The sequence below is a fragment of the Pezoporus wallicus genome, unplaced genomic scaffold, assembly GCF_028554395.1.
Source record: "Pezoporus wallicus isolate ANWC-B61680 ecotype Strahan unplaced genomic scaffold, APGP_CSIRO_Pwel_v1 contig_8488, whole genome shotgun sequence".
Classification (NCBI taxonomy): domain Eukaryota; kingdom Metazoa; phylum Chordata; class Aves; order Psittaciformes; family Psittacidae; genus Pezoporus; species Pezoporus wallicus.
Genome location: NW_026641095.1, coordinates 510,757 through 526,544, shown reverse-complemented (window position 1 = coordinate 526,544; position 15,788 = coordinate 510,757). Strand labels below are relative to the sequence as shown.

The following is a 15,788-nucleotide window of genomic DNA, read 5'->3' as shown; positions in this document are numbered from 1 at the left end:
CTATTTGGAAGTTCTTACGGCTTCCCATCGCATTATGCCCGAGGGGTGCCCAGTTTGATGTGCTGGGGCTGCATGGGGTCTGCTTTGCTCTGAGAGAGCTTTTCTTGTGCATGTAAGTGTGTGGAGATCCGTTGGAGGAGAAAATGGGAATTATTTAGCCTAGGAAAGTTCTCCCAGGTGAAATCCTCAGGTAAACCCCTCCTTTCCTGACCAAGTCCTGCCTGGAACGGTGAACAGGAGTTCTGCAGCAGCCACTGGGGCACATCTCTGGTCATGGGTGATGATCTGTTATTAGTGGGAATGTGAAGTCCCAGCTAAGTAACTTCACTGTATGAAGGCAGCAGTGTAATGAAGGCTGAGGCACACAGAGCAAACTGGTATGCTGTTGAAATGTTGTTGTATGAACCTCAGAGGACCACAGGTCCTTGGGTGTTCAGGCATTGATTGGTGGATGCTAATTTCACCTAACAGACTCCAGGATGTCTGGAGCTTTCTCTGTTGAAGCACACTGCTGTTCTGTTGGGTTTTCTATACCTGGGACTGTAACAGGTTATTGTGGGATGGGTGTTTCTTGCTTTGCTCCAGAAAGGTGGAAGGATGTTTGTCTGGAAGAGGAGGAAATGCAGCAGAACACCCTGTGGTTGATGGGTCTGGGTTGCCTGTGCTAAGCCTTGTTCTCACATGAAAGATCAGCTGTGTGATGGAAACTTGATGGTTCTTTGCTATCTTAAGCATGGTTAAGTGAATTTTCACCATAAGCTTTCTGCCAAAGAACTTTGTTTGTGATCCCATATCATAGAATCCCAGACTGATTTGGGTTGAAAGGGACCTTAAAGCTCATCCGGCTCCAGCCTCTGCCACGGGCAGGGACACCTTCCACTAGAGTAGCTTGCTGCAAGCCCCTGTGTCCAACCTGGCCTTGAACACTGCCAGGGATGGGGCAGCCACAGCTTCTCTGAGCACCCTGTGCCAGCGCATTCCCACATCAGCCGATCCCTGCTGCAGTGCCCCTCCAGCCATGCAGTTCCTGTCTTGCAGAGTGCTCCGGCACTGTCAGGTTTGACTTGACCTCAGACACGGGTTTTGGGTTTGGATTTTCTGCCATCTGCTGTGGTCAGATGCTTGTTTCCGTGGAGATAAGATACAGGCAGGGCCTGTGAAAACAAAGCAGCACACTGTTTTACCCGTGTTTTACTGATTTCTCATTCCCCAAGATACAAGGCAGGGCTTGTGCCATAGACAATTCTTCTCACTTTCAGTAACTTGAAAACAATTAGCATTTAGGCTGTGTATCAGTAACTTCTCCATTGTTTCTGATGGCATTTTCTATCTGTAAGAATCTTTATTTGCGGTGTTGTAGCTTCTCTGTCACTCAGAAGTGTTTCTTTTGCCGCTGTACACATTAAGAGCATTCTGCGATGGGGATGAACCTCTGCTTCCCTTTGATGGCAGGCTGCTTTTGTTGATCTGTGCTCCATGACTTGCATTTCTTAGAGGCTGGGTTTCTTCTGTCACAAAATGCTGTTTCAGATGGATGGCTTATCCAGCAGAATCTGCTGGAATATCGATGCAAGACAAGTGCTTTGTTTCTGAAAGTGTTTTCTTGGACTCCAGCAGCTTTTTGCCCTTGTCTGTGAATATTTCACTCTCTTTAGAGGAGGAGAAGGGGAGGTTTTCCTACTTATTAGGATGTGAGTAACCCACCACATCTGTTTCTAAGCTGTCATGCATAATGGGCTGGTACGAGACTCACTGTACCTCCAGGTTGATAAATGAAATAGAAATCACTATAAAGGTTATAGGGTACTGAGGCGCTGGCACAGGGTGCCCAGAGAAGCTGTGGCTGCCCCATCCCTGGCAGTGTTCAAGGCCAGTTTGGACACAGGGGCTTGGAGCAAGCTGCTCCAGTGGAAGGTGTCCCTGCCCGTGGCAGAGGATTAGAACTGAATGACCTTAAGGTCCCTTCAACACAAACCGTTCCATGATTCTATGATCTAGAAGCAGTTCAGTGGATAGGAAATCTGGTGCTGGCTCAAAGGGTACTGTGTATCTGTGGATTGCTTTTCCTCTTATGTTTTATCTTGAGGGCAGAATTCCTTGAATACTTTGTCTTTAAAGCCCTGCCTTGGTTATTTGTAAATGCTCACATAAATTTACTGCTGCTTGAGTAGGAGCTGGAAAATAATTCCTAGAAAGAATTACTCATTCTTCCAACTGAATAGAACCATTTTGCTCTCTAATTGTTTTAAGCATGGGATTGGGTGGCATTTATGATCAAAGGCCATGAATTGTGACTGCATCCGTCTGTGACGTTTCTTCTGTTGCAGTGGAGAGCCGTAAGTAAGAATTGCAGAGGATGTTTGGCTTGTGCAAGTCCCACTTTAGTGTTGAAGCTGAACTCCTAAAATCTAGTTATTTGGCTTGCAGGAGGTAAGAGGCTGGATTTTGGTTGCTTTTGGTGGCAATACCTGTGGTAAAAAGGTGTAATGTGTTCTAAAAACCTCGGTGGTGCGTTCACTGGGAGGGGAATGGGAGAATTCATGCAGCTGCAGTGTGAGAGTGTAGAATGCAATGAGCTGGTGATGGAGAACAACACTCAGTGTTACAGTGTTTGAGAAAACAATGAAAAGCTAAGGAAGACAAGGTCTTCAGGTGGGATTTTTGTTTTCCCTTTTGTATCTCCTCTAATTATCGCTCTAATTTCACTGTGTCATCCAACTCAGTGGTTAAGGGACCTTTTCAGTACTAACCCCCACATCATTGCTTGGAGAGCAGCAGCAGTTTCCGTACCAGCCTGTCCAAGTGTGTTTAATTGTGGCAGTGCCACAGTGGCGATCACATGCAGGTGGAAGACCCTGTTTGAAACTGCATGATCACGGTGACAAATCCTAATAGAAAAGTGCTGGGAAGCTCTGTCAACAGTCAATTTCCTGGAGTAAGTCAGGGATGAATCAATACAATTGACCAGGTAATTGAATTGAGTACAGCTGGGTAGGCAAAGCTGGTGGAGCAGAGTGGAGTCTGCAGGTGAGAGTAGGGACCCAGTCCCTGCCACCACTGACTGTCATGGGTTTGCTCTGGCATCCTACTCTGGGATCACTGAGGGGAGCATTAGCAGCAATGTTTCCTTGTGCTGGTGCAGCAAAATGAACATTTGCATTGAATCCCAGCCTGGTTTGTGTTGTAAGGGACCTTAAAGCTCACCCAGCTCAAACCCCTGCCATGGGCAGGGACCCCTTCCACTAGAGCAGCTTGCTCCAAACCCCTGTGTCCAACCTGGCCTTGAACACTGCCAGGGATGGGGCAGCCACAGCTTCTCTGGGCACCCTGTGCCAGTGCCTCAGCACCCTCACAGGGAAGAGCTTCTGCCTAAGAGCTCATCTCAGTCTCCCCTCGGGCAGGTTAAAGCCATTCCCCTTGGCCTGTCCCTCCATCCCTTGTCCCAAGCCCCTCTCCAGGTTTCCTGCAGCCCCTTCAGGCACTGGAGCTGCTCTGAGGTCTCCCCTTCAGGAGCCTTCTCCTCTCCAGGCTGCCCCAGCCCAGCTCTCTCAGCCTGGCTCCAGAGCAGAGCTGCTCCAGCCCTTGCAGCAAATCCGTGGCCTCCTCTGGCCTCGCTCCAGCAGCTCCACGTCCCTCTTGTGCTGCTGCCCCAGAGCTGGATCAGGGCTGCAGGGGGTTCTCTCCCCTCAACCTGCTGCTCACACTTGGGAGCTGTGAAACAAATCCAAGGTGTAGGGAAGACACATTGGCCATGGCAGCTCTAACTATAGAATATGGTGTACTAGTGTTATACAAGGAAAAATGCTTTGAGTTCTAATCCAAGGTTATCTTAAGCCTTTCCAAGCAGTTGAAATACTTTGCTTGGGGTTTGTCATCTGTGCTTCTGCTTCCCAAGGGGGGATAGTTCAGTCCCTGAGCAGAGCATCTTGGAGGCAGCAGCAGGAGCTGGCACCATCGTGTGAACATCCCCCTCCCTGCACCCATATGTGCTTGGGTTTGCTTGTCCTATGTGGTTCCTGCCTCCTGCTCCCAGTGCCAGCAGTGAGTGGCATTTGGGGAGTGACACCTGGTCTGAACAGGTCCAGTGCCCTGTTAATGCCCAGGGAAAGCACTTGGATGGCTTTTGGGTTCCAATGGGTTCAGCCCATGGGGGACCTTGGAGCCCTTTTCCTCTGCTGAAGGGCTTTGTATCCATAATAAATCCCTCTCCCTGCTCCCTTTCTGTCGTCGTTCTGGGATCACTGAGTGCTAGCAGCAGGCTGCCTGTCATTAGGGTAGCCTATTTTGAGCTTCAGTCACTTGTACCAATTTCTCAGCTAATTTTAGGACAGATGACCACTAAGCTGTTCTAAAAATGTGCTTGAACTTTAAATTAGGGGAACACACACGAATGCAAAGACAAAATTTGCCCTACAAAGCAGGTAACTCTGGTAGTAACTGTGAAGAGAAGCCTATGTTGTAGCTACTGTTAATTGTTACTAATTATTTTAATATATTCAGCCACTTGGAATAATGAGGGTATCTGTCATGCTTTTGATTTGATGCTGAAGATGCTTGTGTTTGCTCAAGGTCCCAGACAGCCTTAATAGAGACGCAAGTAGTTTATCATTTACAGATGGAGAGAAGAATCGTGTTGAGACAGTGATGACAAGGAGGAAATGTGGAAGTCACTCATGACTGATCCTCCTTTGCTCTCATCATAGAATCATAGAATAGTTTAGGTTGGAAAGGACCTTAAGATCATCCAGTTCCAACCCCTTGCCATGGGCAGGGACACCTCACACTAGACCATGCCACCCAAAGCTCTGTTCAACCTGGCCGTGAACGCCACCAGGGATGGAGCATTCACAACCTCCCTGGGCAACCCATTCCAGTGCCTCACCACCCTCACAGGAAAGAATTTCCTCCTTAGATCCAATCTAAACTTCCCCTGTGTAAGTTTTAAGCCATTACCCCTTGTCCTATCACTACAGTCCTAATGAAGAATCCCTCCCCAGCATCCTTAGAAGCCCCCTTCCCTTGTTGCATGCACTTCCCAACTGGACACGGAAAGCTCTCGCCTATGGGGCAAGGCGGTTTCCCACCTTGCAAAGAGCTTTAAACAACGAATGACTTGTACTGCCGGTGATTGTTCTTTGCTTGACTTTTGAAATACTCTGGTTGGACACAACCTGCTCTAGTGGAAGGTGTCCCTGCCATGGCAGGGCTTGGAACTGGATGAGCTTTAGGCTCCCTCCCAACCCAAACCAGTCTGGGATTCTATGAACAGTGCCCTGCTATGGCTCAAGCTGCCTCCTCAATCCATACCAGCTGCAGGAAGGAACAAGCACCAGTGTTGACACCGGTTCTTTCCATACCAGTACTTTCCATACCAGTACTTTCCATACCAGTACTTTCCATACCAGTACTTTCCATACCAGTACTTTCCATACCAGTTTTCCAGCATAGGTTATGCTGCAGCTGTTGGAGGTTTGGATTCCAAGGTGTGTTCTCAGGTCAGCGTTGAATTTTTGTTGAATGATTTAATGCTCTTAATGAAGAGCCTGTCATTTGTGACAGAGAAACACTTGGGAAAGACCCTTTGGGCTTCAAGAAATGGCCTGGGTGGTGCTGGTGCAGTTTGCTTTTGAGAGAGGAATATCCAGGGGAGAGAAGGTCCAGGTTAAGAGTCTGTGGGGGCCACATCCCTCATTGAGGCATTCACTTCCTTTATCTGCTGGGTGTCACATTGTGTGTTAACCAAATGTCTTCATCTGCTTGTCAGAACAAGCTACACGTTAGGAGGACAGTGATGCACTGGTAGTATTTGGCTGGACACTGCCCTGAGTTACCAGGTCCTCTCGTCTTGATAGCTACATGATAAGTGTTTTCTCATGGACCATGTTTTCCACCTCCTCTGCATAAGGATGGACTTTAAATTTCTTCCAAAGCACTCATTAAAACACTCTTTGAAGTATTGGCTCAGAGAAAAAAAACCTTTCTATCATCAAATCAACATTCCATCCAATTACTCAACCTCCTCATTGTCTTGTCTTGTAGACTAGGTAATGCTCACACCTAATCTCACATCACTGAGGTTATTTCTGACGCTGGGGGGTTTGTTCAGCCTTGTCCAAACCATTCCTCAGCCTTCATTGAGCGGGTGGATAAAATTCCATCTCTTGTATCCACGTTTGTGGTTCCTCACAATCACTGTTGAAGAGGTGAGCTCTGCTTGTCCTTCTCCTATCTGGAAGCTATAACTGTGGCTCTGTTATCTGCTCCTCCTGGGTGATTCTGCATTGGCCCCATAGGAGCTGGAAACATCATTTCAGGCAAAGAATTCCAAGTTGGTGCACGTAGATTGCTGCAAATTGGTACCTTTCTGATTCAGTGACAGTAAACAGCACATTCAGCTGATTGCTTCCTCCACTGCCCCATTAACTTTTATGTAGTTTCTAAAAAGACCAGCTTTACATTTATTTAAATGATGAAAATAGTGCACAAGTGAGGCTACTTCTGTCCCTTTTAGTAATCAGATTGAAAGACTGGTTGTTAAAACACTTTTAGGGACAAGTACTGGGGATGTGGGCAGTCAATCTCAACAAAATCACTCTGCTCCAATTCTGTGAACGTGGATGGCTGATTTCATAGGAGCAGAATTACAGTATGTATTGATCCATGGAGGGATGTCTGCACTCAACAAACTAAGAGTTCTTGTGAGTAGTAATGTTTGTTCTATCTAAAAGATCATGGGTGTTTCAGACTTTGAAATCTTCAGTAGGAAAACTCATGCTTCCAATGGAAATTCTTGTATAGATATGCATTTAGTAAAGTGTACACACGCTTTTAGGGATTAAACTTGCAATGTAATTTCATAAACTTTAATGGAATAACCAAGCCAGCATTTGTGTTCATAACCCGGTGTGTTAAAGTGGCAACAGAATCATAGTATCATGGAATGTTTTGAGTTGAAGGGACCTTAAAGCTCATCCAGCTCCAGCCCCCTGCCACGGGCAGGGATACCTTGCACTGGACCAGGTTGCTCCAAGCCGCATCAGCACATCCATGTTATGTCAGGACTGGCTCCTTGTTTGGTTATTGCTCCTGTGGCCAGCGGGACATAGAATGAGATCAGGTCCCTTCCCTGGGTTAAATCTGTATTAATTTTGCACTTTAGCTGAATTATTTCAGAGCATTTCTCTAAATACTAACCTTTTGTTAGCAAAAAAGGGACAGAGTCTTTCAATAGACGTGGATGAACCGTTACCCAATGGAATACTCTCTTTATGAAAACATCTCAGTGGCTTCCATCTCCCATCTCTTTACACACAGCTGGAAAGCTCTTACTTTGGTGGGTGTTTGGGGTTCTTTGGGGGTAGTTCTTTCTATCATCAGGGCAGTGATTTAGTTGAAGTTGGCTTTTTCCTTTTGGACGTGTTGTAGTTCTACTCAGTGTACCTCTGGCAAATACCTACTTTTGGTGTGTGATTTTTTTGGACCACTGAATGCAGGTCTGGGCTGTGAAAGTCTAGGAACTCAAAGTAGCTTATATGGTATTATAGATATATATTATATTATTATATATGTTTTATAAATGTCAGCTTTACCATTAATTGCAGCAGACTAATTTCCCACAGGAATAGGAGCCTTGTGTGTCTTCAATGACTTCTGTGAGTTCCCACAGCTGTTCCTAAGGGATTCAGTATGCTGGGAAGTGCTTAGGGAGCTCTTTTTTATTGATCCTCTGATGAATAACCCAGGTTGGGCCTAATTTCATCCACAAGGTCTTACACCCTCAAGACCCCCAGTTGCAGCCCCCCCTCAGCACTGCCATTGGGAGTTATTCGGGGGGGCTTTATCTGTTAGTAAATTAAAGCAGTTCATAATAATTTATATCTTAATTTAAATAATTTCTATCATAATTTGTACAGTAATAGTTATTTTAGAACAATAATGATTTTTATACTTATTTTCTGAAGCTGGAGCCTTCCCCCTCCCCCCCAAATAAATAATCAGGAGGATGCTTTGATTCAGGCAACTCTTTCAGTGCCAGACTTCCCGCTCCCTCTTTCCAGGCACAGGTCCCCCTGGGGGAGCAGGAGGCGGTTGCTTTCGGCACGTGTCATTCCTCAGCCTGGCTGGGATCCGCTGGGAATGCTGAGAGCAGGATTTGCAGCCACTGCTCCTTGGCGGGGCTGAGCCAGCGCCGGCTCCAGGGACGAGCCCGCGCTGCATCCCGCCGCGGCGATGCGCGAGGTCCAGCTCCCATCCCACATTCCCTCGCCCCCCGTGGCTCCTCGGCTTCGTTTCTCCTGCCTGCGCCTGTCTTTCGGGAGCGTCTCCTCACGTTCCGCCGGGCTCAAGGCAGACGGTCCCTTCCGCGGGGATGCCGGGCTGGGCGGGAAGCGGAGCAGCTCCTAACGGCTGGACTGGCTTTGTGTGAGTCTCCCCCTCTTCCCCCGACGTGGTTTTGATAGGATGCAGATTCCAGGGGTTGATTTAGAGGCTGTTGCAGTGGGGCAGTGCTGTCGGCTGCCCTTACAGCAGCAGCGCAGCTAATGCAGTCGGTTCTTGCAGCAGATTTCCCAGCATGCGTGGAGCTGCTGACCCACCCTGTTATTTTCCTGCTTAAAAATTGCTTTGTCAGATAAAAGAAGCCGGGAAGAATCGCTTCGTGGCTTTAGAGGCTGCTTGAATTAAACGGGGAAGCAGGAATTCAGGACCGCTGGCCCTTGATTTGATGTAAAAGTTGCTGTCTCTGCCTTTCCCGGGGGCACCTGGCAGGGAGGTGATGCTGAAGGTGCTGTGTTTCTTGCTGCCATGGATGGCGTTGGTGTAGATGCATCGCGCTTGGATTCGCAGTTTGATGGGTTGTGATGTGGTGCTTTGTGTGGTGGATTTATTGAGCAGCGTTGCTGAAACCCCTGGGATTGTCTTTTCATTTCAGGAGCTTTCTGTTCAAAGAAAACAGCTCTGGGTATGGGAGAGGATTGGTGTGTCCTTGGTTTTAAATGGAGAACTGGTGGAATGGGGATGGAGGGGGGGAGACAAGCAGGTAAGGAAGGAGGGGAAGCCAGAGCCTCTCAGACCCCTTTAGACCAGGAGAGAAGCTTCTCTGAAGCTGTGATTGCTGAGATCACTGAATCCCTTTGTAGTTGAGAGGAAGAGTTCATAGCTGTTCGTTTGCTGTATGCTTCCATAGAACTGACCCCCGGTTGTGTCTCCTGTCCCAGCTGAGGGATGCTTGGTGCTGATGAGACAGCATCTTTCTGCAGTTCAAATCATGTGTAGCTTTCAGTGGACTTTTTTAGCCCTGAAATACATGCAAATACACCACCAGGCAAGTTTCCCTGCCTCTCCTTGCCAGCTGCAGGAGAGCATGGATTCCTGAGTCAGTATTTCACTGTGTCATTCACTTCCCTTGGGGCGTTTCTCATGGCAGCTTCTGTAGTAGCTCCTTATCCAGGTTGGTCTCGGTCTGTTCCCATATTTATTTTAGATGGACACAAATACCTGTGCTTTCTAGCAGTGGTTTCACAGCCGGTTTGCTTCTGGTGATCGGTTGCATCCGAGGCGTTGTCAGGAGCTGTGGTGTATCACCATGCTGACAGTGGTTACAGGAACCAAGTTGGTTACACTTCCATAGGTGATGCTGTCTGCAGTCTGTTGTCCAAAGAGGGGGTCATGCCCATAAATAATAAAGCAAATACTACCAAGTACCTAAAATCATGGATAAATAAGATAACTTCTGTTAGAACACCTGAGTTCTGGTGTGCAGACAGAGGTGAGCACTGTCAAGACCATAAACTCAAGCACTTGGAGTTTGAAGACATGAGAATTAATGTTCCCTTAGCAACAGTGATTTGCCCCTTTTTTGTGTGTATGTGAAGATAACTCTTGAATGATGTATGGGATCATATCCTGGTAACCCTGCTCCTCCACTGCAGGGACTGGAGGGTGCCTTGTAGCAAAGGGGGGAAGGTATTAAATAGTTGAGTTGCTCAGCTCCTAACTGGGGGCTGCTCCTGATGTCCCTGCAGTGCTCTGCCTGTTCACCACACGCTTTAGATCCTGCCTGGCATGGATCTGGTTGTATTTTTATGCTTTCTTGCAAGCATCCATCATTTCACAGTTCCTGCCTGCTCTGCCCTGGAGGAGCATCCTATTGGGATGTGCCTGCTGGAGACACCGTGTTTCCTGCTGCTTTTCCTTGGCTATAGAGAGCACAGCAGATGGGAAGGGTCGGTGGTGCACAGGGTGAGGGCTTCCCGAAGCAGCCCTGAGCTGGTCAGGTTGACATGGGTTCATCCTGTGAACCTGTGGGTTTATTTATGCCTATTAAGTGTGTGTGGACGTGCACGTGTGTCCCTTGGGGAGGGGATGGCTCCACATTCCCTGTTCTTGTTCCCAGAAGGTTCCTCATTAAAAGCCACTGAATGGTTCTCAGAACTGCCACTGCCTTCAGCCAGGCTACAGCCTTTGCTGCAGCTGCACCAGGCACAGCAGCGGTGGGTGAATTCAGTGGCATGATGATGGCAGCCCTAATACATGCTGAGTCATCACATTTCCTTTTGCCATTCCCACCCTCCTAAACTGATTCCAGAAGTTCACAGAATCATGGAATGTTTTGTGTTGGAAGGGATCTTCAAAGGTCATTCCCCCCCCCCCCCCCCGCAATGAGCCCACCGTTTTGCATCCCACTGTTGGGTGTTGAAGAGCATCAGAGAGCAGGATGACCGGGGTCTGCTGCCCTGGTTCATGCTTGTTCTCAAGGCACGGGTACAAGCATTGTTATGTCCAAGTGACTGCTGCATGAGAGGTCTTGTCCTTCCCAGTGATCTTAAGGGGTGAGGCACTGGCACAGGGTGCCCAGAGAAGCTGCGGCTGCCCCATCTCTGGCAGTGTTCAAGGCCAGGTTGGACACAGGCTTGGAGCAAGCTGCTCTAGTGGAAGGGGTCCCTGCCCATGACAGGGGTTGGAGCTTTAAGGTCCCTTCCAACCCAATCCAGTCTGTGATTTTAAGTAGATTAATTCTTATTTAGGCTTGAAATATTCCAGCTGGACTTTCATGGGGAGTTAGTGGTGGTGTATCTCTTTAGGGTCCCATCATGTATCTCTTTAAGGTGTCACCATGTACTTCTTAAATTTAATGGTTTTAGATAATACCTGCCTCATGTCAGCAGGGCAGCTGACTTCTGAGAGACCCAAATCTACTCATTTTGGACTAAAAGCTAACAGTTCTTTCTTCTAAAATAGAGAACATGCTTGTATTAGATGTATTTAGTTGGAGAAAATCCAAGTAGGATTTAGATTCCTGGTAAAGCCAGTGGGTGAAAGCCTTCTGTCTTCCAAGGGCAGCTTGCTTTTCCTCCCTACCAAGAATGATGTCAAGGGTAAACCTTGCTGCTTCTGTTAATGGAGGAGCCAAGTTTTGGAGGAGATGCAGACCAGCTGTGGTGAAGTGCAGTTTGGTGCTTTGGTGCTCTGGTGTCCCTGTGGCACCTCGTGGCATAGGAGCAAGCACCCGCTGACCGATACAAGGACAGAATACCCACGGGTAACAAGTAAACAACACCTCAGACTTTCCAATGCCTGGGCTCCTGCCTAGCACTGAGTTGTGGTGGCTCTTGTTGCTGAGAGTGGTTGTGAGTCCCAGGGAATGGTGTGTTACTGTTCAGGCATCTTCTGAGTGTGGTGCTGGACCTCCTTAGTTCTGCTCCATCTGCCATGTAAGCAGACTTCAGCACGTGTGGTCCTGTGAGGTGGCATCCTGCAGCATCTCCTCCATTAGAATCCACATCCCTCAGAACCAGTCCAGCCTCTTCCCAGCTCCTTACTGGTGGACAAAGGTTTGCCAGGACCCGCCTGTGGATTACCTGGATGGGCCTGGCCAGGTGTTGGTTTAGCATCTCTCACAACAACCCTGCAAAACAAGGATATTGAGTTTGGGTTTTGAGGATGATGATGTGGCTGCTGATAAGTACAGAGCTTTGGTCCTGATTTTAATCTCTGTAAACCCTTGTCTTGTAAACCTTTCAGTCCCTATAACCATCTTGCATTGTGGATTTCTGTTTGGGACTCAAAGGCTTTTTGTTTTCTCCATAATGACCTGTTAATAGTCGTTTATGCAGCTCAGTGCAGCTAATCCCAAGAGGGTGCATGTCAAAGCTGCAGTCACATTTGCAGTATCACATCCTTCATGGCTGCTCTCTTCCCCCAAGGAACAAGGGATGGAACAAGAGGAAATGGCCTCAGGCTGCACCGGGCAGGTTTAGATGGAGCTGAGGAACAATTCCTGCCCCATGAGAGGCTCAGGCATTGGAACAGGCTGCCCAGGGCAGGGCTGGAATCACCATCCCTGGGGCAGAGGAAACAAAGAATCTCCCATGGCCTGGGCTGTGGCCCTGCTTTTTGGGGTTGGGCTTAAGTTTCCCATCACCTTACCCATTGTGCTCTAGCTTCCCTTTAGAGCTAGACTAACAGATGCAGCTCACATGTAGTATGAGTTGGTGGATTTGAATTACTTGATGGCGCAGCAGGCCCAACCAACAGATAATTTTGGGGATATAGAGTCATAGAATATCTCTGGTTGGAAGGGACCCATAAGGATCAAGTCCAGCTCCTTGCTGTCTACGTCTCTGTGTCTCTATATCTACTTAGAAACACATCAGAATGCAGCTGCTTTTAGTACAATCAAAAAATATAAATGCTAAAATAGGGCCTATTGAGTCTTTAAACAGCTATTTAACAATTCACTTATTTCAAACCTATTTTTAAGGACTCTAAAAGCTTCCCCTTCCCTGCCACGAGATGCACTAACCGCAGCAATCCACATTGTAAATGCCTGGTTTCTGCCTTTGCACAGCCTCCACAGCCAAACTTCTCTACTTTCAGCTGGCATGAACCCCGTGCACTCAAGCATCTCTATTGATGTGCACATCTATTGTTTCTAATCTGGTCAGTTGATCAATGAGGACCAGCATGTAATTAATTGTATGATACTGTACGCTGTGTCCCACTCTGCATTTACCCAGATGGATTGTTTTATTTGTTAGCTATAGCTGCATTCCTAAACAATTTCGGAGGCTATAATGAGAGTGGTTTTGTTCTTCTTGGCCTTCCTGGGTTTTAGCTGACAAATAATTTTAAAGGGAAACCATTTTATAGAATATTCTTTTTATTTCTTTCTTTTTCCCTGGATCTCTTTCTTCCCGTGATTAATACTTGTTATATTCTGATATCTAAGTGGAGGAACTGACTGAAGATGCACTGTTTGGTTACTATTTCATTGACGTGCCTGTGGGGTCAGTGAGAGGAATTAAAAGCCTGCTTATATCTGAGGACCACACAGATTCCATTTGCACTGAGCTGGGGAGGAAGAGCGAAGGAGTCAGTCAGCGTTTGCCCAGTGCCAGCGTGCACAAGGGATCTTTGTGTTGTTCTGCTGCTCCTACAGCATAGGTGATGGTGCTCAAGGAAAAGTTGCATCTGCCTGACCTGTCCACGATGATGTTCTACTTGTGCTGTTTTGGTTCTCATGCAGATGGAGGGAACGAGGAGCCACCAGACCGAAGACAGGCAAGTGTAGACTCCCGTCAGAGCCGATCTGGGCAAGGTAAACGTTAGTGTTGTTCTGCCTCAGTGACCCGTTTCTCATGTGTTCACCTTCTTCCACGTACATGTTGTGTTTTCCATCAGGCTGTGTAGTCTGACGGGGTTCTGTACCCATCACTGTTATCCACAGAGCTACAAATCTGCTAACATTCCCCAAAACAGGCTGCCCCTGTGGAGTTCGTTTGTGGCACAAGACTGTGGAGTCTGTGACGTCTCTGTTTTGCAGGAGCTTTACACAAGGGCAGTTGTTGGAGCTGGTGGTGGAAGAAGTCTTCAGCACATCCCAGTGCAAATCAACTTGCTTGCCTTGCCCCCAGTTGCAAAGGCAGTACCCAGGATGTCCTTCCAGTGTGATGGAGGGGGGACCGGTGCATTCCGGACAGGCTGAGCATCTGCCAGTTACATCCTTGGCTTTGTCGTTTCATCCTACAGGAACAGGGCAAAACGTCCTAGGCACAAAGTAGTAAAAATAGTTCAAATATTACTTAAATGATTATTCTACAAACTTCTGTTGAGTATCCATCATTCTTAATAGGTTTGGTGGTTAAAACTACCACTAAAAGCTGTGTAAAGGGGATTTCTGCCATTGAGAGCAGCAGCTCTTGGGTCTGTGCTGGCTTCTGTGTCCTTTGAAATAGTTCACTTCCAGTTTTAAGCATTTACCGGTTTGTGAGGGTTGTGAAAACACTGGTATTTCACACAGCTCTTGAGGCTAAGCAGCAGGTTCTGGAAGCATGGCTCTAGTAGGTGCTGTGTGCGTTGACTGATGTTTCTCTTTGGGGTTGCAGCAATAGTTTTCCTTTCATTTTGGTTCAAGTCTGTTGCTGTCATGGTATCCTAATGACTTCTCATGGAGACGTTTTCTCCAGAGCATTGTTCTTTTTTGGCAGGATTCCAATGTTGCCCAGGCAAAATCATTGCAAGTGATTGAAGCCTGGGATCGGGATTAGGGGGATTGGAATTGAGAGGCAGAACCCTGGGAAACATCACCAGCTGAAACACAGGATATTTTTGTTACTATTGCAAAATCAATTCCTTCAAATTTCTCATTTTAAAATAGAAGAGTTAAAATTGGGAAGAAACAAAGGGATTTGTAACTGTGTGTAACCTGGGATAGCTTGCATGCAAGTCACATTTCCGTGCTTCCAGAGCACAGAATGAATGGGTGCTCTTTTCCAGACCCTCAGCTCAGATAAAGCCACTGTTGTGTTACTCATGGAGGCTGAGCCTTGCCCATTTTCTTTGCTGTTAGTCCCTGTGATGTCCTTCTGTCTGTCTGGGGTCTGTCCTCTGGCTTGGCATTACAGGGTGCAGCAGCTCCTTGCCTGCTGGGATTCCATACACTTGTTTCAGACACTTCATTCTCTCAGGTTACATTTATTCAGCATCTCAGCTGCTGTGGAAAAATACCACTTTTGGGCAGAAGATGTATTGGCAAGTCCTTAGGTGCCACAGAATGACCAACCTCTGTCTGTTTGCCTCAGTGACTCCAGGAATGGCAAAGGCAAGCAAGAAGTCTCAGCATGAGAAGGGAATAGAGGGGGAAACAGGTAAAAAAGTATTTCTGACTTCTTGGAGAACAAGCGTCTGCACCGAATGCTTCCATTTGGATCAGTGGATGCAATTGTAGATGCAGTTCAAGGAAGAACAAGTCTCTTTGCTCCCTAAAACTGTTATCTTTAACTTTGCCCTGTTCTGTAGCAGATCTTGACATGTATTTTTCATAGAGATAGGTTAAGGGGTTTTCTTGTCCTGAGAGAAACCAGCCAACTGAAATGAGGGAGTTGTCTTCTGCTCCAGCTTCCATGAAGACACATGTGATGCCCAAGTGTTCCACCTATCTGTAAAGCATAATTATCTTGGAAAACGTCAAGAAAGTTTGTTTGTTCAAACATGCCCTTCGCAGTGACATTTTACTTTTATGGACAAACTGTCAAGGTTCCAGTTCAGCCGTGAATGATCCCTAATTTGGGGGTTTGATCAACCCAGTGTCCTTCCTGACTGGACCAAACTGAGGAGCGTTTCAATTACCCTGTTTGTCTAGTGTGACATCCGTGGAATGCAAATAGTACGTTGTGGGTATTTAGTGAGTTCCTTGGTTGCATTGTAAAGCATGGGAATTTTCAAAGGGAAAACGCTCCTGGAAACTTGGCAAAGATGTAGTTACTTGTATTTCTATACCAGAGCCTGCC

At 47.2% G+C, this 15,788-nt stretch overlaps 1 protein-coding gene across 8 annotated transcripts in view; it reads left to right on the top strand.

Annotated features, from left to right (window-relative positions):
- Positions 1 to 15,788, top strand: part of TANC2 (tetratricopeptide repeat, ankyrin repeat and coiled-coil containing 2) — a 216,343-nt gene that overhangs the window by 68,968 nt on the left and 131,587 nt on the right. For 5 of the 8 annotated variants that reach the window (XM_057421970.1, XM_057421969.1, XM_057421967.1 and 2 more), the window contains exon 4: positions 13,526 to 13,597. The exons of the other annotated variants lie outside the window; for them this stretch is intronic. In XM_057421970.1, coding sequence (XP_057277953.1) covers positions 13,526 to 13,597 — 72 coding nt within the window. The remainder of the gene's footprint in view (positions 1 to 13,525; positions 13,598 to 15,788) is intronic. 8 annotated transcript variants of the gene reach the window in all.